Below are 22,344 nucleotides of genomic sequence, written 5' to 3' on the forward strand. Positions count from 1 at the left end.
GGCGGCGGGGGGGGCCGCGCGCGGCGCGGCGGGCGGGGCAGCGGGCGCGCGCCGAGTCCTCGCGCCGAGCCCCCCCGCGCGCGCGCGGAGAATGGTTCGGCCCGGCCCCCGGCTCATTGTGCTCTCCTCACGCCGGCCCAAGATGGCGGCGGCGCTGGAGGCCCCGGGCCTGTGACCACAAAGAGGAGCCGGGGGCCGGACGGGAGCGCGGCGGCGGCGGCGGCGGCGGCGGCGGCGGCGGCCGAGGCCCAGGCCAGGCCCCCCCCTTCTCAGCCTCCCGCCCTCCCGCCCCCCCTCCTCCCCCCGCCCCCCCCCCCCCCCCCGCCGGCGGCGCCGCGCCCCTCCCCCAACCGCCCGACTAGCATGGTGCGGCGGCCGCGCGCGCCGACATGGGGGAGAAGCTGGAGCTGAGGCTCAAGTCGCCCGTGGGGGCCGAGCCCGCCGTCTACCCGTGGCCGCTGCCGGTCTACGTGAGTGCCGCCCCCGCGCCCCGCAGTCCCCCGCTCCCTCGGCCCCGCGGCGCGCCGCGCCCGCCCGGACGGGGCCGCCGGGGTCCCGAGAAGCCCCCCTCCGGGGTCGCCCTGCCGCTCGGCGGCGCTGCCCGCGGCCGTTTGCGGGGCGGCGGGGCGCGGGGCTGCCGTTGCCCGGGCCGGGGGCGGGGGGCGTCTCGGGGCGGTGTGTGTTGACATTCGGTCTTGCCCTGCGTGGGGTCGTCTGGGTCTGGCGCTGTCAGTGTGCTCGGCTTTTTAGTCCCCGCGCTGCTTTCCGTCCCCCCTGAGGTCGAGGGGGTGGGCGGGCTGGCCGGACCCGGGGCCCGGGACCGCTCTGTCCCCCGCTCTCGAGTGACCCTCGGAAAATGACCGGCCGAGCGGAAATTTACCGGGGCGGCCCCGGGGCGGCTGCGGAGCCGCGGGGGCGCGGGTGGGCGGCGCGGCGCGGGTGTCCGCGTCCCCGGGGCCGCTCGGACCCGGCAGGGTGCCGTTGGGAGCGGGAGCGCGGCGGGCGCCGTGGGCGGGCGTCTTCGGGGCGCCCTTCGGCGCGGACGCCCGGCGGGGGGACGGGGGCCTCCGGGGGACCCGGCGGGGAAGCCCGCGCGCCCCGCCCCTCACGCGCGCTCCGTGTGTGTCAGTTTTTGGAAACGTCGCGGCCGGGGGCGGGGTCGGGGCGCGGCGACCGCCCGGGAGCGGGTGTTGGCTGCCGGCCCTGGCTTCTCCGCGGTCGGAGGGTTTCGCGGTTTCCAGCCCGCCGCGCGCACCGGAGCTTTCTATTTTTGCTCATCCTGCGGCCGGAGGCGAGGTCGAGCCCGGGCCCTGGCTTTTCCGGCTGGCAAAGCGTGTGTGTATGTACGTGTGTGTCCGGCCGCCGGGGCAGTGGGCAGGGCGGGAAGACCGACGTCCAAGGTGACGAAAGTGGGGAGAACCTTCAAAACTCCAACCGTTCCACCAGCCTCCGCCTCTCCGCCCTTGTGACAGCGCTCCGCATGCACCAGTTGGCTGGCCAGCGCATTCTTTAAAATTGAGTTATTTTTTATCCTTAGCTCGCACGCAGTACGATCACTGTTTTTGGCACGGTGCAGCTCCAGGGGTTTTGACAGGTCCATCCTAATCAGGCCACTGTCAGCCCTCCGTGTGCCCTTCCACCAGCTCAGCTCTTTTCTCTCTGCTCCTAAGTCTTGTCTTTTCCAGAAAGTCAGATAAATGGAATCAACAGCAGGCAGCTTTCTGGCCCAGTAGGGCATTTCTGAGACTCATCCGTGTTGCTGTGGGTATCAGAAGTCCGTCCTTTTTATTGCTCTGTCCTATTCCATCTTTTCATTTCCCTGTTTCACTGCCCGGTGGTGGCCTTGTGGGATGTTTCTAGTTAGGAATAAAGCTGCTATGAGCATGTGGGGGCAATTTTCTACGCAAACTTGACTTCTCACCTTGGGAGGCGTTCAGGGGGAGGACGGTGGGGCCTGTGCCGCTGTGTGTGACACTTGTGCATCTCCCAGATTGGCACTGTCGGGTATTGGAAGACTGAGGGAATGCACTGTGACCCACTGTCCAGGCCCTGGACACCAAGGTGAAAGTTCATCCAGAGACAGCCACAGTGTTCCCCTCACCACCATCTTTTATTTGGAGCAGAGCAAGGCCCACAGTGATTTGTACCTGGTGTAAACAAGGCCTTCCGTGTTGGGCCTGGCTTTCTAGTGGCCGCTGGTTCTGAACTGCAGAGCGTCTTTCCCTCACTGGCCGGGACCTCGCTTGGCAGGGGGATGGGATTGTGCTGCCCGCCTGGCCAGGCGCTCTGCCTGACGTCAGCAGGCCCTTTCCTGGTGTGGTTGTCCCACTGCCAGGCCCGTGGGCAGGCGGGCCCCGTGAAATCCTCTGCTAGTGCAGTGACAATCGACGCTCCTGCTACAGCTTTGTGGTGATGTCTGTTAACTTCCCGTATCCCTGCTGACGAAGTTTGCTTTCTCGTGCGAAGCGAGGGCCAGTACTTTCAGAAGGGTTCATATTTTGTGATGATTCGATGATGACTATGTTAAGAAAACGGATGACTTCATAAGTTAACTTTTCAGAAGGTCAGACTGTCATTTGACTACGTGTGCGAGATGACTGGGCCCATTTGTTCATGGATCCATTCATTCTGCCAGCACCTACTGGTTGCTTCCGGTGCTCCTGGGGCCGCAGAGGACAGTGGACAGTATTCGCATGCTCAGGAAACGTCTAAGCTTAGGGAGGTGGGAGATCTATAAACCCACAAGTTCAGCAGTTATGTGGCCACATAGATAGCTGCCGGCTGAGGTGGTCCTGGAGGGAGGGGCTGCTGGTTTTGTCCTGGGGGAGGTGTGGGTGGCTTCTTGGAGGTGGGGCCATCTGCAGGAGGAAGTACCAACAGTCACAACCACCCACACTGGGAAGTGTCCAGGGTCAGAAACAGGCTTTTTGGGAAATTAACAAATGGGAGGGAAGGTGGGGGCGGTGGCGGCTGAGTTTTGTTGCTTCCATGACTTAAGAGTTCTCAGATACTCACCTACAGCTCAGGGTGGCTCTTGTCTTAGTGGGAAAACCAGGTCCCAGCTGGAAGGGGGGTAGTAGTATTTTTGGCTGCCTGGCTGCGGGGCAAGAACCTTCGAGGGCGTGGAGTGGTCCATCTCCTCCATGACTTATTAAGCCTGTGGGCGGGGGAGCAGCCCCATCGTGACTGTCCCCGCCTTCAGCTTCCTCCCGGGGAGCCCACGATCTGATGAATGCCCTCTGAGCAGTCATGCCCTTTATGCAGGAGGATGAGTGGGTGGGCAGAGTGAGCCATCCCTCCCTGTGACTCAGAAAATATTTTCTGATGCTGACCTAGGCTTGTGTGAGCCTTCGGTCTAATCTGCACTCAGGTGGAAGGCAGATTAACCCTTAGACAACCTTGTGTGGGCGGAGTAGCTCCTTCACAGGGGGGAGGGATAATCGGAAAAGCCTGTCTGTCCTATATGGCTGTTAGTTTTCATAGTCGGGTCCCTAGGATCCAAATGCCTGCCGGTACTCTGTTCTGGATGGGTAGGGGACGGAGGGAGCAGGAACTTCGGGTGTTCCCTAGGGAGGCAGGGGCAGAGCTGCAGGGCACCTGCCTGCCCAGTCTCCCTCTGGGAGCTCTGCCTTTTTTTCCCTTAAGCTATTAATTTCGAGATAATCGTATATTCACTTGAAGCCATAAGAAGTAACAGGGGCGCCCAGATGGCTCAGTTGGTTAAGTGTCTAACTTTTGGTTTCAGCTCAGGTCATGATCTCACAGTTGTGAGATTGAGCCCCGAGTTGGACTCTGCACTCAGCCGGGAGTCTGCTTCTCTCCCTTTCCCTCTGCCCCGTGCTGTCTCTCTCTCTCAGATAAGTAAATCTTATAAAAAAGAAAGAAGGAGAGAAAGAAAGAGCAGAGACATCCTGTGTTCTCCTTATCCAGCTCCCCCAGTGGTGACATCTTACAACCAGAGCGCAAGATGAGCATATTGTTGGTATTGGTGCACTCAAGATACAGAGCATTTTGGGGTCCTCTCGTGAATGTGGGACCGGTGCTGCCAGGGTTCTGCATTTGGGAGCAACTGGGTCCTGGGCCCCATGCCTCTCTCGGGAAAGTTCTTACTCTGCCTGACTTCCCCTGCAGAGTGTGCCTGGGTCCCTAGCTGTGGGAATAATGTTCCTGTTTCCTTCCTCTTGCTCAGGGTTGTACTTCCTGAAGCCTCTCTCTGCTTTCTCTGTCCCCTTGAGGTGTCCCTACAGTTCCCACCAGTGGGGGCTCCTGCTAGCCCAGGCCACGGTATTGATTCTGCAGGTATTTGCCGAGGACCTGCCGCTTTTTGGGGGGTGCCGGGTGTCGCTCTGCCACACAGCCCACACGTGGCTCCGGCCTGCCCCTCAGTGCCTCGCCATTCCCTTGCTCCATGCTCTCCCAGCTCCTGCTCTTCCTGAACGCAGTCTTCCTTCTCCCCGACCCGCATCCCGCTTCCAGTTCCGAGCCCGTGGGCCCTCTCCCCTGCGCTGTACCAGCCCTTCTTCCTGTTTGTTGTGTGGCACCTGGGGTGCTGCCAGTGGAGGTTGGGAGGTCAAGGGCTCTGGGCTTTACCATGCAACCGCCCTAAGCCTCAGTTTCCCCTCTCTAGAGAGACTTGGGCTTGAGTTCCCCTCAGCTAGTCATGGGGGTGTGGGAGCTAGTGTGCCGAAAGCATTAGCTTCACTCCACGTGCTGGGGGGTGGGGGTGTGAGTGATGGATACTCACTCTGATAACACTTCTGTCGTTTAAAAACCCAACCCTTCTCTTTAGGAGTTGGGGGACAGGGCTTTCTGGGCTTTGTGGTAGGGCTAGGGATAGAGGAGGACACAGGTGCCGGTGGGGGGTAGTGTGGCCTGTGGGACCACAGGAGCCCCCATGGGGCTCAGGTTTCTGCCCTGGATGGCTGTTTTGCTGTGATCTGTTTAAACGGGTGAACAGGGTTGTTTCCCCTGGTCTGCATGTGGCTCACTGCGGCTGGGCTGCATCCCTGGTCTGGCCGTTCGGGTTGTCTGCCCCAGATGTGCCGGGTACGGGAGGCCAGGTGCAGGGGCCTGGGCACAGGGAGGGTCCAGGAGGACAATCAACAGGAGGGGGCAGTGCTGGGGCTTGTGGGTTTTGTTTACAAGGAACAGCTTTATTGCAAGGTAATTCACACACCACTCCGTCTATCCATCTAGAGTACGTTGCCACAGACCAGTCCATTCACAGGGTTGTACAACTGCCACCTTTAGTCTCAGAACGTTCCATCACCCTAGAAGGAAACTCGTCCCCATTAGCTATCACCTCCCCCCCCCAGCCCCCGAGAGCCCCCTTCCCGTCCGCAGATGAGCCTGTTCTGGGCGTGTCACCCACGTGGACTCACACCCCGTGTGGCCTTCTGTGTCTGGTTCCCTCCCTGAGCGTCGTGGGCTCGGGGTCCGTCCCCGGGGCCGCGCGTGTGGGCGACTCTCCTGCTCACGGCTGAGTGATGTTCCTCTCCATGTATGGACCAGGTGGCCACGGCTGCTGCTAGGATGCCACAGCTCCAGACTCCTTCCTCGTGGGGGCTCCTTCCTCTGGACCCCCTGGTCGTTGGATTGCACGGAGCACGGCGTCCGGGGCTGTGTGGGACCGAGTTTGCGCCCGAGTGAGGTCTGACGGGCCCTGCTGCTCCGGCCTTCTGGACAGCTCGTGCGGGAGGCTTCCCATCAGCGCTGCCAGGCCTGCCCGGGTGTGGCTCCTCAGACCACCCTCGGGTGCTCCTTAGCACGCCCTCCCGTTTTCCCTCTCCCCTCCCCCAGCTGTATTTATGGCCGCGGGGGATCCCTGTGGCCCACCCTGCTTCCCACGGCGACTCGGGGGGCTTGCGTGTCGATTCTTTCGTTGGAGCGCCTCTTCGAGATCATTGGCCACGGCCACACCGCAGGCCCGGTGTGCTGCTGGGATGGCGTTGCGCGGGACTCCCTTGCCCTGGAGACTTGGGGGCTGTGGGTCTGGTGGGCCGGGTGCTTTTAGATGTGGCCCAGTCCTCTGAGCAGCCTTGTTTGTCAGGGTTGGCGCTGGGCAGCGTGGCCCCGTGGAGAGGGGTGCGGTGGGGGTGGTGGCAGGAGCCAAGGCCTCCTTCCCGGTGAGTCACTGCTGGCTGTCGTCACAGAGCTGAAACATTCCCTGAGAGCCAGGGTGCGTCACAGGTGAGCGGTTGGCTCGGCCCCCCCTCCCCCGAGAGAAGTTATCTGAGCAGCATAAGCTGCCCTCCTTCTGGCCCCTTTGCAGCGTGACATTGTTTCGGGGGCCACGCAAGTTTAGTCCTTAAAACTAGTGAAGCTCAAAAGCAGTGGCTGGGTGACTTGACTTTTTCTACAGCTTGGGGGAGTGAATTTGCTGCTCTCACAGATCCTATGCTTCATCGTGGGGTAGTGACTGGCTTCTGTCACTCAGCCCAAGCAGGTGCCCCCAGTGTGACCACAGTCACTGTGTGGGTCTTTAAGTAACTGTCCCCTTCTCTCCCTGTGCCGCCTCCTACCATGGACAGCAGGCCCAGAGCCCCTGGGGTACCCATTGCTGCGTAGACACCAGGGCTGTGAGCTGGGAGATTGTCTCCCCTGCGCAGATCCCTCATTGTGTGGGTACGTGGAGTCTGAAGACCCAGCCAGTTGAGAGCGGAGGTCTGGGAGAAGGACCAGCACAAACAGGAGGGCTTTCCAGCGTAGGTGTGTCCCCACAGGGTCCGGTTTACAGACGAGGGAGCCACGCACAGAGATGACAAGACCTGTGCCAAGTCCTGTCCCTTCCGGATGGCAAGCCTTCCTGCAGAAGGGCCCCACGCTTGGTTGAATGCTGTGGGGTGGTTAACCACGTTTGAACGGGAGCGCCCTGGGCCCTCCCTAGCCGCCGTCTTTGCCAGGTCTCTGGCCTCTCGCCCTGCCCCACTCTGCACCCTATCCTGAGGGCTAAGTGTGAACCGCAGACCTGAGGCCTCGTTCACCTCCCAGAGCACCGTCAGTAGCTGCCCTTGGCCTTGGGGGAGCTCCCAGACTCTGCCTGCTCTGGGCACCGCACATCGACCTTCCTCCCCTCTAGGCTGACCTCCAGGGTGATTAATACCCTCCCATCCCAGCCTTCTTACCATTGTTTTGTGCTCTTTACTTATTTGTACACATGGCCTGTCTTTCTGGGTTCTTGCTTATTTGAACTGGAAAAGGTGCTATCGCTATAAATACTTGAATTGGTCATGTTAAGAACAAACCATAAATTAACTGCTTTTGCTCCCCCTGCTTAGCTTAACCATGAACTCAGCCCGAAGTGGCGCTGTTTTAAAGTGATTAGGAATTAGGGCGCCTGGGTGGCTCAGTTGGTTAAGCGACTGCCTTCGGCTCAGGTCATGATCCTGGAGTCCCTGGATCGAGTCCCGCATCGGGCTCCCTGGCTGCTCAGCGGGGAGTCTGCTTCTCCCTCTGACCCTCCCCCCTCTCGTGTGCTTGCTCTCTCTCATTCTCTCTCTCTCAAATAAATAAATAAAAAATCTTTAAAAAAATAAAAAAAATAAAAAAAAAAATAAAGTGATTAGGAATTAGTGTTTATTTTGTCAAAGGGCCACGTAGTAATATCTGTGAAAGGGCAGCTTCTGGATGAAATTTAAGGTGATTATTAAGATAGCAGATTGACCACGTTGAGTGTTGAGATGTTTAAACAGATTCAGACTGTAATGTATTACATTTCTCAATGTGGGTGTTATGTTACACATTTTCCTTATTTCTGAGTTGAGGAATACAAAATTTTAGCAGGGGAAAGGTACTGTAAAATTTATGGAATTACTAATATATTCAGAAGCCTTCAAGTATGCTCTTTTTTTCTTTGTTTTTGTTTTTGTTTTTTTTTTTTTTTAAAGTAAGCTCTAGGCCCAATGTGGGGCTTGAACTCACGACCCTGAGATCAAGGGTTGCGTGCTTTCCGACTGAGCCGGCCGGGCGCCTCTAAGTGTGTTGTGTTTATCATTACAGTGCTCCTGCCAAGTAAGAAGGCAGCAGGCAATGTCTCCGTCTGGTGGATAGAAGGCCTTCTCTGGGTGGGGTGGGGGTGGGCTGAGAGACTGCGTGTGCCCGGAGCACCTGCAGACCCCGAGAGCGCCTTTCTCGTTTGTCTGCATTTGGAGAACCTTCTGTGTCTCACTTTCCTGTGCGACATTTTTGCACTTGGAAAGGATTTTATTTTTACTTTTACTCTTTTTTTAAGATTTTATTTGTTTATTTGAGAAAGAGAGATAGAGAGCAAAGGAGAGCTCAAGCAGGGGAGGAGAGGGAGAAGCAGACTCCCCACGGAGCAGAGAGCCCGATGCGGGGCTCCATCCCAGGACCCTGAGGTCATGACCTGAGCCAAAGGCAGACGTTCAACCGACTGAGCCACCAGGTGCCCCTGGAAAGGATTTTTTTTTTTAATTTAATTTTTTAATTTATTTATTTTTGAGAGAGAGAGAATGACAGAGAGAGAGAATGAGAGGGGTGAGGGTCAGAGGGAGAAGCAGACTCCCCATGGAGCAGAGAGCCCGATGCAGGGCTCCATCCCGGGACCCTGAGGTCATGACCTGACCCGAAGGCAGACACTCAACCGACTGAGCCACCAGGTGCCCCTGGAAAGGATTTTTTTTTTTTTTAATTTAATTTTTTAATTTATTTATTTTTGAGAGAGAGAGAATGAGAGGGGTGAGGGTCAGAGGGACAAGCAGACTCCCCCGGAGCAGGGAACCCGATGCGGGACTCGATCCCGGGACTCCAGGATCATGACCTGAGGCGAAGGCAGTCACTCAACCAACTGAGCCACCCAGACGACCCTGGAAAGGATTTTAGACAGAAGAGCGTGTTGTACAAATAGAACAGAGTTGCTGTAACCCTCACTCAGCTGCCCGTGGCACCAGGATCCAAGCCGGGGCTCAGCGCTGAGGAGACTCAGGACTCCGTCTCCCCGTGTCCCTTTCTGCTCAGGTCCAGCCCAGGGTCCCCTTAGTGTTTAGTTGTTGTGTGTCCTCAGCTCTAACCTGGGGCAGTCCCTCATGTCTATGGAAAGGCCAGCACCTGTCATGACCTGCCCACCCTGCAGGGGCCTTAGTGTGGGGTTGGAAGTGCATTCTTTTTTTTTTTTTTTTTTTTAAAGATTTTATTTATTTATTCATGAGAGACAGAGGCAGAGGGAGAAGCAGGCTCCCCGTGGAGCAGAGAGCCTGATGCGGGACTCGATCCCAGGACTCTGGGATCATGACCTGAGCTGAAGGCAGACGCTTAACCGACTGAGCCACCCAGGTGTCCCGGAAGTGCATTCTTGGTAGGAGTCCCACAGGCCGACGCTGTGTCTCCTCGGGCATCACCTCCAAGGCTGCTGAGGCTGTGCATCTTCCTGTGGACGGTGCTCACCTTGAGCCCTGGTTGTGGCGGCAGCGCCAGGTCCCTCTCCCGTCCACGGTCAGGTTGCTGCTTCGTTCCCCTCATCCCCGGGGGGCAGGGTGCGTCGAGGCTGTCTGGGACCCTGGGGGGCCTTGCCTACAGCAGTCGCCGCAGCCCCCGCACCGTGGGGCTTTCTCCTTTCCTCCACCGCACTCCCGCGTTGCCTGAAGTTCCTGTCTGGGAGAGCTGCGGCTGTCCTCCACTTACTCACACGTTTCTAGCCTCTGCGTGGACTGCATTCTCCGGGTGATGGTCCAGTCTCTGAGGAGCTTGTTGCTCAACGTTCTGGAGCCGGCCCCCCGGGAGCGCCTCCGGGCTTTCTCCTGGGCCCTGGGCCTGCCCATGCCCCTTTGGGGACACGTCTTTGCTGCCTGGTGCACAGGATGTCGAGGCTCATCTTGTGTTTTCCCTGCCCCAGCCCTGGAATCAGCCATTCCTCCAAGGAGCCTGGTTCCTTTTCAGAGTCCTGTGGAGGAGAGTACCAGTGCTGGGCACGGTCGTGCAAACCTGGATTTAAAACCGTGAAGGAGCTGTGGCCTGCCCAGCCCTTGCCACCGCTCTGAGGGCCCGTCCCTCCACGTGGGTTCTCAGGGGCGCAGACGCCTCCTGGCTGCACGCGGTTTTCCGCTGGGCGTGGGCAGCTGCCGCGGAGGGTGCCCGGCACCTCGGGTCAGAGCGGGCTGTCTTGCCTGCTCCAGGGTTCCTGGGCCAGCCGCAAAAGTGCATTTTGTCAGGAGCCACTGTTTGCGGCCATTTTTGGCGGAAATTCCACCTTCCCAGCTGCCACTTCTGGTTGGATTTCTGCTTTTCCACCTGTGTCCTCCTCCCTGCCTTCGGCCCGGAGGCCTGCTCCTTCTTGGCCAGCTCCTCGTCCCCTCCTTTGGTCCTGGGCCACCCTGTGAATGCTGGCTGTGTACCGCCTGTGCCCTGGGGATCATTATCTTCGTTTGCTTGGGCTGCGCTGATGGGATACCGTGGGGGGCAGCTTGAAACATAGACACTGATTTCTCACGGCCCCGGGGGCTGGCGGTCCGAGGCCATGGTGCCGGCAGGGCTGGTACCTGGGGAGGGTCCACTTCCTGGCCGGCAGCCCCGCCTTCTCGCTGTGTCCTCACGTGACCAAGAGAGAGTGCTCTGTCCCTTCATCCCCTTACATGGGCACTGATCGCACAGGGGTCCCCACCTTCGTAACCTCCCTTAACGCTATCACCTCCCAAAGGCCCTGTCTCCTAATACCATTCCGCGGGGGGTCAGGGCTCTAGCGTGTGCATCTGGGGGACCCAAACATTCTGTTCTTCACAGTGTCCCTGTGTCTCACCATCTGGCCCCTCCAGCAGCTCCGAGAGTACTTCCATGTTGGTGTCTTTGTTCAGCTTCTTCTTTTTTGGAGTGTGTTGGCTGGAGACCCAGCTCACTTGGCTGGGCCTGGCTCCCCGCCTGTGACAGCCCTGGCTGGGTGCAGTGCTCTGTATTTGCGTTCCTTTATGAGGCCTGTGTCCGTCGCGCACACCTCGGCCGTGGCCTGGCCTGTCCTCAGGTATGGTTGGCGGGGCTCGCTTCCACCGCCTTCCTGGAGCCCATAGGGCAGGCACTCCATTGCTGCCACCCTGCTCTGCCCTTGCTGGGGGTGTGTAGGCATCTGGGACTGGCTGTGGATGCGGCTGGCATGATTCTGTGCAGCCTGGGATCTCTGCTGCCGTGCACGAATTTGCTCATCTTCACATGAAAGCCTGTCCCTTCTCGATGCTCAGGCCCTGCAGGTGCCACACTGTGCTGGTCTGCTGTCCTCACTGCTGCTCCCTGCCCCCGGTCCCAGGTGCACGGGCACACAGGCGGAGAGATGAGGCTGAGCACCCCAGCCAGGCCCCTAGGCCCTGTGCTCTCCACCCTGCTGGGCTTTGTAGCTGCGGCCCTCTGGTCTTCCTCCCGGACCGAGTGTTCTGGATGCCTGCTGATTTTGCACTGTGTCCTTCTTCACTCCCACCAGATCTCTGCCGTCAAAGCCCTGCCACTGATAGAGACAGACAGCAGGCCTCCCGCCAGGTCCCATCAGCCCACCTTCATTCTCTGCCCTTCTCCGCGCCTTAGAGCTCTGTCTGCACGTCACCATCCCATCCACGGCAATTCCCACGTCAGCTTACTCAGGGCCGTGGCTCTCAGAGTGGGGTCCCGGAGCCGGCAGCCTTCGCATCACCTGGGAACTTGTTAGGAATGCAGATTCCTGGACCCCCAGACTTGCTGAATCTGAGACTTCGTGGGTGGGCCCCATCTGTGCTCAGGAGCCTTCCAGGGGATTCTGACACTTGGCACAGTGTGAGACCCCTGCTTCAGAGGACAGCTTGGGTTCTGCCCTCCGCCTGTGAATCCTGATGGGAGCCGAGGGCACTCCCTGGATGTTCTTGTTGCAAACGGGAGTCAGGAGAATGGAGCTGGCGGGCGGGTTCCCCGGGCACGCACCCCTCTGTGCACCTCTTGGTCTTCCCTCTGCAGCCCGCCTCTCACCGACACCCCACCAGTCGTGCAGAGGAGGTCTGAGTGCTCGGGAGCCTGGGCTCATGCCCTTGCGGTGGGCATCTCAAAGACCCTCCTGTGCACACTTCTTGTGCTGAGACTACAGACCTGCCAGGGACAGGCTGGTGGCAGAGCCACACCTTGAGTTCTTGTCCTGGGCGCTTGTTCTCAGGTTTGTCCTCAGGGTACAAGAGGGGGCCGGGCCTGGGCTAGTGAGGCAGCTGGGGCTCCCCGCACGCTCTGTCCCTCTGTGCGTTTGCCGTCCACACACCGTCTGTGCTGGGCAGTGCTGAGGACACAGGGCCAGTGGCCTCACACTGCCACCGGAGTTGGGGAGGCGAGTTTCATGGCAGGGACAGAGTTTCGTGTCACCTCCGGGTGTGACGACTGCCCCCTGGGTGGTGTGCAGCGTAAGACAGGGACAGATTGTACTTGTCATGGACGTTTTCATGTGCTCGCCGTGGTGGAGGGCCTAGTGCAGCCTGGTGCCCGGTGCCTGCTCTCCCAGTTAGCTGCGTTCGCTAAGCAGGGTTCGTATGGAAGAACCTCTCTCAGCTGCTCCGTGTGGACGCTCCAGTGCAACTCATGGTAAGAGAGTGGGCCAGTCCCCACTCTGCAAACAGACGTTCATGCTGTGGCCAGTGCCAGGCTGGGGACACGGGCTGTGTGTGTGCGTGGAGGGGTCCCTGTGAGGACCCCAGGGTTGGGGCACAGGAGGAGGAGGAAAGGGGGGTATCCCTGGGTCACAAGACAAGGGCTGCTCATGAATGCAGGCTTCCTCGGGGCTGTTCTCAGTCTAACCTTTCCGGGTGGCTTCTGGCCTCTTTCTCCTGAAGGCCGCATCCACAAGTCGGAGTTTCTGAATCATTTATGGTGACCAGTGCATCTTAAATTACACACCTCAGGGCCGCCAGTGGCAGCTGGCCAGTCCCTGAAAGGATCATTCTGAGACCTTTGGAGGCCCTGTCATAAACTTTTTTCTTCCTTTTCTCTGCTTTTAAAGCATTGAGAAAGCTGGATTTCATTTTCTCACAAGAAGAGATCAAATTCCAGGCACCTCTGCCTTTCCAGGTCTGTGGGTCTCGTGTGAGGCGAGTCAGCCTGGCAGGCTGTGCGGGTTCCTGGGAGGACGGGGCGAGGGGTGCGAGCCCCGCATCTGCACGGGCCTGCCGCACGGCAGCTGCTCAGGCTCCTGTCGGCAGTGCTTGCCCCTGCCCTGCTGTGCGCGGGGCTAGGCAGCTCGTCCTGTAACTGTGGTGCTGCCCTGACCCAGACCCTTGTGGTCAGGGGCGTTTCTAGAGTCACCTGTGCTCCCGGGCTGGCTCAGCAGCCTTAACACAGAATCTGTATCGGTTAGCTGTGGCTGCATAACAAATTAATCCAGAGTAGCAGCTTAATGCAACACACGTTTATTTTCTCAGGGTTTCCATGGTCAGCAATCCAGGAGCAGACGTAACTGGGTGGTCCTGGCTCGGGGTCTCTCATGAGATTGTGGTCAGCACATAGGCCAGCTGGGGCTGCCTCATCTGAAGGCTGGACCGGGGCGGGAGGAGCTGTTCCTCCCGGCTCCCTCGTGGGGCTGCTGGTGGGAGGGAGGCCTCAGCTCCTCACCACGTGGGCCTCTCCGTGGGGCTGCTCATGACCTGGCAGCTGGCTTCCCTGTGACCCAAAGGAGGAGTGGGGGAGGGACAGAGAGAGAGAGAGAGAGAGGGCGCTTTGGTGGAAAGTTCCAGACTAACCACCTTCATCACCTCTGTAGCTGCTTGTCCTGGTGCTGGGTGAGTCTGATGGTCTTTTCTGTAGATCCTGTGACATGGTGCCTTGGCTTTTTCAGGGTCAGTCAGTACAGGAGTCAGGTGAGGTCCTGCCAAAACTCTGAATCTGGGTTCCATTAACTGTGTGGACAGCAGCACAGTAGGGTCATCATGTGAGTGTCTTACAAACTCAGTATTTTCCTACTGGGGTGGGGGGTGCTTTTAATGCTAGGCAGCATTACTTCTGCAGATGTTTTTGTTGTTAACAGCTTTTTTTTTTTTTTAAGATTTTATTTGACAGAGAGACACAGCGAGAGAGGGAACACAAGCAGGGGGAGTGGGAGAGGGAGAAGCAGGCTTCCCGCTGAGCAGGGAGCCCAACACGGGGCTCGATCCCAGGACCCTGGGATCATGACCTGAGCCAAAGGCAGACGCTTAATGACTGAGCCACCCAGGCGCCCCTGTTAACAGCTTTTTTGAAGTATAATTCACATACCAAATAACTCACCCATTTAGAGTGTGCAATATTCACAGAGTTGTGCGGTCATCACTACTATCAATTCCAGAAACTTCCATTACCGCAAGGAAACCCCATCCCCATTAGCGGTCACCCCTACTCCCCTCCTCAGCCCCCTGCCCCCACGAGCCCCCTTCCCGTCCGTGGATGAGCCTGCTCTGGACGTGTCACCCACGTGGACTCACACCCCGCGTGGCCTTCTGTGTCTGGTTCCCTCCCTGAGCGTCGTGGGCTCGGGGTCCGTCCCTGGGGCCGCGCGTGTGGGCGCCTGGCTCCTGTCCGCGGCCCAGTGTTGTGCCTGTGTGTGGGGGACAGGTTGTGCTTGTCTGTTCATCTGTTGATGGACACTTGGGGTGTTTCCACTTTTTGGCTATTAGGAATGCTGCTACTGTGACCGTGCATGCACAGATTTTCGTGTGGATGTATGTTTCCTTTGGGTGTATACTTAGGGGTAGGATTGCTGGACCGTATGGAAATTCCACTTAAGCATTTGAGGAACGGCCAGACTGCTTTCCCAGAGCAGCTGCACCATTTTACGTGCCCACCAGGCAGGTGTGAAGGCTCTTACTTCCCCATCCCCATCCCAGCACTCGGTGTCCATAGTTTGGACTCTGGCCATCCTTGTGGTTTTGATTTGTGTCCCTTCATGGCTCAGGAGGTGGAGTATCTTTTCATGTCCTTATTGGTCTTATTGGCCAGCCACTGGAGTATTTTCTTTGTAGCAGTGACCATGTCAATTCATGTTTTAATGGCCTTGTCTTTTTATTTTGAGTTATTCGAGTTACAGGCACGCATTAGGGGTCCTGTGGGTTTGGTTCCAGACCAGACCACTGCAGGAAAGCAAGTGTCTCAGTAAGACGACTCACGTGAATTATTTGGTTTCCCAGTTAACATAAAAGTTATGTTTACGCTGTACCGTAGTCTGTTAAGTGTGCAATAGCGTGATGTCTAAAAACATCAATGTACTTTGCTAAAAATGTTAACTGTCATCTGAGCTTTCAGTGAGACAGAATCACTGATCACAGATCACCGTAGCAAATATAGTAATGAGTTTGAAATATCGTCAGAATGACCAAAATGGGACACACAGACACCAAGGGAGCCAACGCCGTGGGAGACGTGGTGCTGGTAGACGCGCTCATCCCAGGGTGGCCGCAGCCCTCAGCTTGGAAAAGCAGCCTGTCTGCACAGTGCAGCCCGGTGAGGTGTGTCTGTGACAGATGCTGACGCTGTTCCGGAGAGATGACTTGCAGAATTTTTCTCTCACTCTGTGGTCTTTTCAGCTTTCTTGATGCCGTCCTTGGAAGCATCATTATTTCGTTCTGATGAAGTGCAGCTTACCTGTCTTCTTCCCCGCCCCTCCGCCCGGGGAGGATTATGTGATCATTCCGGGAAAGGGCGGCTCGCCGCCAGGCAGGGACTCTGATTGCCCGCCCCTCCGCCCTGCAGGCTCCTCACCAAAGCAGTGGGTGCTGCCGTGTCTCCTGCCTCGTGAGAGGCGCTGGGGGCAAGTTGGTGCTCAGCGTCTCCATCTGCACAAGGGACCGCTGGCTGTGCACGTGGAGGGCTTGGCACCCCCTGAGCTCAGTGGTTGTGTCACACGCTCACCTGCGTGTGTCATGCAGTCCCCCGAGCTCCGCGGATGCCACCCACCACTGTCGCTGTCAGATCTCCCACCTCGCTGGTGCCCACATGGTGGGTGTGGACCTAGAGGGCCAAGGGCTGAGCGGACAGGCCCACTCGGTGATGGGCCTGGAAGCCTCCGGTCGAGCCACGTGGAAGGATGGCACTGCACGCGGGCACAGTGGTGTTTCACAGCGTGGGCTCCTAGGCGAGCGGTCCAGCAGCAGGAATTGTGGCTTCCTCCTTGTTTCCGACACTCTCACAAAGTAACAGGGAAGTGCCCACGAGGAGTTTGTGGGGATTCTGAAGGTAGCAGTCTGGGTTCCTCTGGTTAGAGGAGCTCCGTGTTTGATGGGCCAGGAGGTGTGAAGACGAGGCTGAGATGAGCAGAGAAGCTGTTTCCTTATGGATGTCACCCAGCTCCTCACTCCTGCCCACCCTCCTGGTGCATCGGAGCACCTGGGTGTGTTCCCGCTTACTTGGGACCCAGAGGGCATTGCACAGGCTGGCATGGCCCACCGACAAAGCTGGGGCTCCCGTGTCAGAGGCCGGGGGTGTCTGCCAGCTCCGTGTTCCTTCCCCAGAACGTGGGGGGCAGGCAGTGCTGGGCCTTGGGACTGCTGTGCCCGTGGCCCGCGAGGAGGCTCTCCTTGCGGCCAGTTCCCATCATTCCTTTAAGGCCTTTTGAGGTTGGGCTAAAGCTGTCTTCATGTGCCCAGCAGAGCTGCCCCAGTTGTCTTCTGACATTTACCAGGAGGTCTTGGGGCCACTAGTTCCCATCAGTGGTCCCCGCCCCAAGTTTCTGAGTCGGCAGTGTGCCGATGCTGCAGGTCAGTCAGGTTCCCCACGGTTGGGACCGCTGGGCTGCCTGCCTTCCATCTTGCCCCCCTGCCCCCGCCATACCCGAAGAACAGGACTGCAAGTGACGTGTGTCATTTGATCCTTCGTCAGTTGGAGGATATTATTAAGTACATGGAAAGGTTGGCTCTTCATTTGCCTTAAAAAAATAAGGCTTAGCACAAAATGCCACACAAGGTGTGATTCCATTCACGTGAAATGCCCAGAAACAGGCAAGTCCACAGAGACAGAGAGTAGATTAGTGATTGCCAGGGGCGGGGGAGTGACGGCTCATGGGGACGGGGTCTTTCTGGGGTGACGAGAGTGTTCTGGAATTAGTGCATTGCTTGCACAACGCTGGAAGGACTGAGAAGCCACTGAGTTGTGTACATGAAGCAGGTGAGCTCCAATCTGTGAGAATCCCGTCGGCGTGGAGCTATCGCTCCGGAGGCAAGGGTAGGGCCCACGGGTACTTGAGTCATGCTGACCCTTACCCCGGGCCCTTGCCCCCAGGCGTCTGCTGTGAAGTGCTGCAGGGGGCAGGGCGTGGATACGCCCTCTCCGTGGTGCAGCAGCTGCAGCGCTCACGTCAGACAGGGCGCGTCTGGTCTTGGTTTCTGCGAGGTCTGGGCTCACTTGGCTGCCCAGACCCCACTGAGAGGCCTGGAGGGAGCCCTCAGTCTCCTCTTTGAGGAGGGAGTGGCAGTGAGCCCCCATGCTGCGGGCACTGTGAGGCTAGGGGGTGTCTGTGCTCTGGCGGGAGGGCGGCCCCGTGAGTTTTCCCCATGGTTGTGGTACTGGTGTTTCCCCATTTTACAGATGGGAAAACAGAGGCCTGGAGAGGTTCAGTAAGTCAGAGCCAGGCCTGTGGCTTCCAGGCTGCAGCAGCACCTGGTTGGGGGGGGGGGGGGGGGGGGAGTCAGCAGAGCGGTGGGTGCGGGGGGCCGGGAGAGGAGGGTCGGGGCGAAGACTCCATCCCAGGCCCCTGCCCCACTGCGTGCTGCGGAGGGACAGGTCTTCCCCAAGAGTGGCGTGTCCAGTGTGGGCAGGGGTCCCAGAGCAGCAGCTCTTGCCCCGGGCCGGGTCCCCGCACCCTGCATCACCGGAGGGTGTAAATCCTGTCCCTTTGTCTTTCAGGACAAACACCATGATGCTGCTCATGAAATCATCGAGACCATCCGGTGAGTGCGGCACCTGCCGGGGTGGGCGGGCCCCCGTGCAGGCCACCCCAGCTGTGCTTTCTGGGCTTACAGCCTGCCCTTTGACCCCCTTTGCCCTGTGTGGCTCCTCTTGGTGAGCACCTCAGGAGGACTTGAGAAGCGACAGCTTGGTCAGAGGCGGCCAGGTCGTCCGCGTGTGGCCCTGAGCAAGTCTCCGTGCTTCTCGGAGCCTTGGATCCTCCTGTGGAAGGGGAGGGAGATGCCGAGCAGGCAGGGGGCTCCCCCACCTCTCCTCACCCCCTTGCTTCCTGCTCCTCCCCTTGGGTTTGGTGCTGACTCAGCCTTCCCGCGGGGCTGCTCCGCTCAGTACCCCGCACAGCCTTTCGCCCGCTTGTTCCCTGAATGTGCGGAGAAGAGCGCCGCCCCTCCCCTACCCCAGGCGGGCGACCTTGACAGAACCCACAGAAGGCTTTCTGGGTGCTGGCCTGGGGTCTGGAAGGACCTCCAGAGTGCGGGCCGTGGCCGCTGGGCGCAATTCTGTAACTGCTTCGTGCTCTGTGGTCAGGGACCCTGTTCTTCTCTGAGCATCTGCAGTAAAGCCGGGGGGTCGTGTGTCTGCGTGGCTTTGGCCTTTCTTGCCGTGTTGTTCCTCAGAATTCTCACCTGCGTAGCCACCCCCGGGCCCTGCCGTGATGTCTGCAGGAAGCTGCCGCGGCTGGAGACAGAGCTGGGCTGGTGGTGCCCTGTGCATCAGCCAGGAGGGCAGGGCCAGCTGTGGTGGGCCCCTTTCCCTGCCGCGTGGTAGCTGGGCCACCAGCCCAGGCCACTGCAGCTGCCCGAGCCTGTCGGGTTGGCTCTGGGGGCCAAGCAACGCCTCCTCGCAAGATCGTTTTCAATTTTAAGTGAAATAATGTGAGCAAATGTTGCAGGGTGGGCCTGAAAGCAATCAGTGGTGTTAACTAGTTGTCTTAGTTTGATTTATGTTATTTTTAAAGAAGGCTGCTGGTTAGGAAGTGGGAGAGTCGAGGTTAACAGGGAAGGCTCTGAGTCAGGTGGCCTGGCGTGCGCCCCAGTGGCCTCTGCGCCTGTTTCTCATCTGTGGAGTAGGGTGCTTCTCCCTGCGCAGCTGGGGGTCAGCATCCGTGCTCCAGCTGCTGAGCCAGCCCTTTGTCTGCTGTGGCCTCGTCCTCTCCCCGGGCTGGCCAGAGCTGCCCATCTACAGGCCTGATCCTCATGTCCTGGGTCTCAAAACCACGTTACCTTCTTCCTCTTTGTCCCTGCAGACAAGTTCTGTTCACTGGCAAGATGGTCAGTACCTCGTTTTGTTCTTTCTTTTATTTTACTTTCTATAATGGAGAATTTCCAGCAGATACAGTGGTAGACAGAGGGTGTCATGAACCCATGTACCTGCCACCCAGCCTAACAGTGACCAGCTCATCACCACTCACGTGTCGTCTGTACCTCCATCCACTTTAGTCTTTGCTATATTTGTATTTCTTAAAAAAGCAATTGAGATACAATGGTGGTACAAGAAACCACACGCGGGTAAGGTGCACGCTCCAGCCGATGTGGACGTGTGCACTGGTCTCCATGTGTCCTCCGTGATCTGCTTGCCCTCCACCACTGTCCCCAGGCAGCCCCAACCCGCTTTTTTTTTTTTTTTTTTAAAGATTTTATTTATTTATTTGAGAGATAGAATGAGATAGAGAGAGCATGAGAGGGGGGAGGGTCAGAGGGAGAAGCAGACTCCCCGCTGAGCAGGGAGCCCGATGTGGGACTTGATCCCGGGACTCCAGGATCATGACCTGAGCCGAAGGCAGTTGCTTAACCAACTGAGCCACCCAGGCGCCCCCCAACCCGCTTTCTGCCACGACAGGTTACCTCGCCTGTTCTAGAATTTTACCTGCAAGGACTTGTTCAGGATGTCCTTTTCTTTTTCCTGACTTCTTCCAGTCAGCACAAGACTTTGAGATTCTCCCTCCATTTTTCCTCTTTGTTACTGAGGAGTGTTCCGTTGTAGGATAGACTATAGTTTGTTCATCCTACCAGATGATGGCCATGTTTGGGCTGTTTTCGACTTCGGCGATTATAAATAAAGCTGTTACGAATATTCATGTGGGGTTTTTTTGTAGACATGTCTTTTGTTTCTTTTGGGTAAATACCCAGGAGTGGGATTGCTGGGTTTTATGGCAGCTTACTTTAAGAGGAACTACCAAGGTGTTTTCCAGAGGGATCATCCTGTTTTGTACCCCACAAACAGTGCAGGAACATCCCTGTAGCTCTCCAATGCACCAACATGTGGTGTTGACATGGTTTGGTTTTGCTGGCCTAATTTGAGCTGTGTAGTGGTATCTCACTGTGGTTGTAATTTGCTTTTCCTAATAATTAATGACATTCATCATCTTTTGCCTGTTTTTAAGAATTGATTTTACTATTGAATTTTAACTGTTCTTTACATGGTCTCGTTACCAGTCCTGTATCAGATGTGGATTTTGCAAATGTTTTCTTCCTGTCTGTGGCTTACCTCTTCATATTCTTTTTTTTTTCTTTTTTTTTTTTTTTAGATTTTATTTATTTGGGCGCCTGAGTGGCTCAGTCATTAAGCGTCTGCCTTCAGCTCAGGTCATGATCCTGGGGTCCTGGGATCGAGCCCCACATCGGGCTCCCTGCTCAGCAGGGGTCTGCTTCTCCCTCTGCCTCTGCCCCTCCCCCTGCTTGTGCGTGCTCTCTCTCTCTCTCTCTCTCTCTCTGACATATTAATAAATAAAATCTTTTTAAAGAGTTTATTTATTTATTTGACGGAGACAGAGGTAGCGAGAGCAGGAACACAAGCAGGGGGAGAGGGAGAGGGAGAAGCAGACCCCCGCTGAGCAGGGAGCCTGAGGCCGGGCTCGATCCCAGGACCCCAGGATCATGACCTGAGCCGAAGGCAGACTCTTCACCAACTGAGGCGCCCAGGTGTCCCTCCCTTTTCATATTCTTAACAGTGTCTTTGGAAGAGTAGATAGCTTAAATTTTAATAAAAGTCCAATTTGTCCACATTTTTCTTTTATAATTTGTGTTTTTCGCCTCCTAAGAAATATTTGCCTAATCTGAGGCCACAAGGGTTTTCTCCTATGCTTTCTAGAAGTTTTATGGTTTAGGTTTTCTATTTAAGTTTTTTCATCCATTCTGAGTAAGTTTTTATATATGGTACAAGGGATGAGTTGAAATTGATTGTTTTGCATGTGGATGTCCACTAGTTCCAGCACTGTTTGTTAATGAGACTGTCCTTTCTGTCTGGAATTTCCATGGCACCTTCGTCAGAAGTCAGTGGACGGTGTGGGAGTTGGTTTATTTCTAGGCTTGGTTCTGTGCCACTGACCCGAAGAAAACCTTGATTCCTTTATCTGTAGAGTTGTGTTGCGATTGAGCAGAGTAAGTTCTCCACCTTTGTTCTTCTTTAAAATATTGCTTTGGTGGAGCACCCGGGGGGCTCCGTCAGTTCAGCGTCCGACTCTTGGTCTCAGTGCAGGTCTTGATCTCGGGGTTGTGAGTTCAGGCCCCATGTTGGGCTCCATGGTGGGGGTGGAGCCTCCTTAAAAAAAGTAATAAAAAAATATTGCTCTGGTTATTTCACCTCCTTTGCATTTCCATGTAAATTTTAGAATCAGCTTATTGATTTTTGCATAATTTTGTTAGGAATTGCATTGAATCAATAGGTCATTTGGAGAGATTGGCCCTTGAGGCTTCCAATACTGGGTCTTTCAATCCATGAACATGGTATATGTCTGTCTACAGTTCGCTCAGCAGTGCTCTGTTATCTAAGTGTGGGGTCTTGGACACCTTCTGTTAGATTTATTCCCAGATAGTTGAGCTTTTGGCACTACTGTAGATGGGATTCCATGTTAAATTTTATTTTCCAGTTGCCTGCTGCTAATAAATAAGAACACAGTTGATTTTCGTATATTAACTATGACTTGTTGCTAAATTTATTGATTCTAGTACTTGGTTTGTAGATTTTTTAGGACTTGCTGTAGAAATGAATATACCTGTGAATAGGGACAGTTTTACTTCTTTGTTTCGGTCTTCATGATTTTATTTCTTTTCCTTCTCCTTACTGAATTGGCTAGGACCTTCAATACAATTTAGCGTAGAAGTGGTAAAAGCTACGGGGTTTTCATAGATTCCCTGTGTGAGTTGAGGGAATTCCCTGCCATCCCTGATGTTGTTTTTCCTAGGTGTGACCGTGGCATTGTAGTTGTATTAAAAGAAGTCTGTAACTTTCACAGATGAATGCTGAGGTATTTATGAATGAAATAATATAGTGTCTGTCGTCTGCTTCTGAATGATAGGGAATGGGTGCAGAAAAAGCGTTTGACAAAAGTGTCTGCTTGTGAGAATAGCTGTCAATGTGGCTAGAGGCACGTGGCCTGCGATTTTGTCATACTGTGGTGACATTAACCTTGCTCACCTGCTCCACCATGTCTCTCTGATGTGTAGTCACTGCTTTTCCCCTTTTAATTAAGAC

At 56.5% G+C, this 22,344-nt stretch overlaps 1 protein-coding gene across 4 annotated transcripts in view; it reads left to right on the forward strand.

Annotated features, from left to right (window-relative positions):
- The first annotated feature begins 341 nt into the window (after positions 1-341).
- The window catches only part of DOT1L (DOT1 like histone lysine methyltransferase), a 64,349-nt gene continuing 42,346 nt past the window's right edge, over positions 342-22,344 (forward strand). For 3 of the 4 annotated variants that reach the window (XM_032394516.1, XM_032394520.1, XM_032394517.1), the window contains exons 1-2: positions 342-470; positions 17,812-17,855. In XM_032394516.1, the coding sequence (XP_032250407.1) occupies positions 390-470; positions 17,812-17,855 (125 nt within the window). In that variant the 5' untranslated portion in view covers positions 342-389. Of the gene's footprint in view, positions 471-17,811; positions 17,856-22,344 lie in introns of those variants that run through there. The other variant, XM_032394518.1, reaches the window with a different exon arrangement.

The sequence above is a fragment of the Phoca vitulina genome, unplaced genomic scaffold (assembly GCF_004348235.1).
Source record: "Phoca vitulina isolate PV1807 unplaced genomic scaffold, GSC_HSeal_1.0 scaffold81, whole genome shotgun sequence".
In the NCBI taxonomy this organism is placed as follows: Eukaryota; Metazoa; Chordata; class Mammalia; order Carnivora; family Phocidae; genus Phoca; species Phoca vitulina.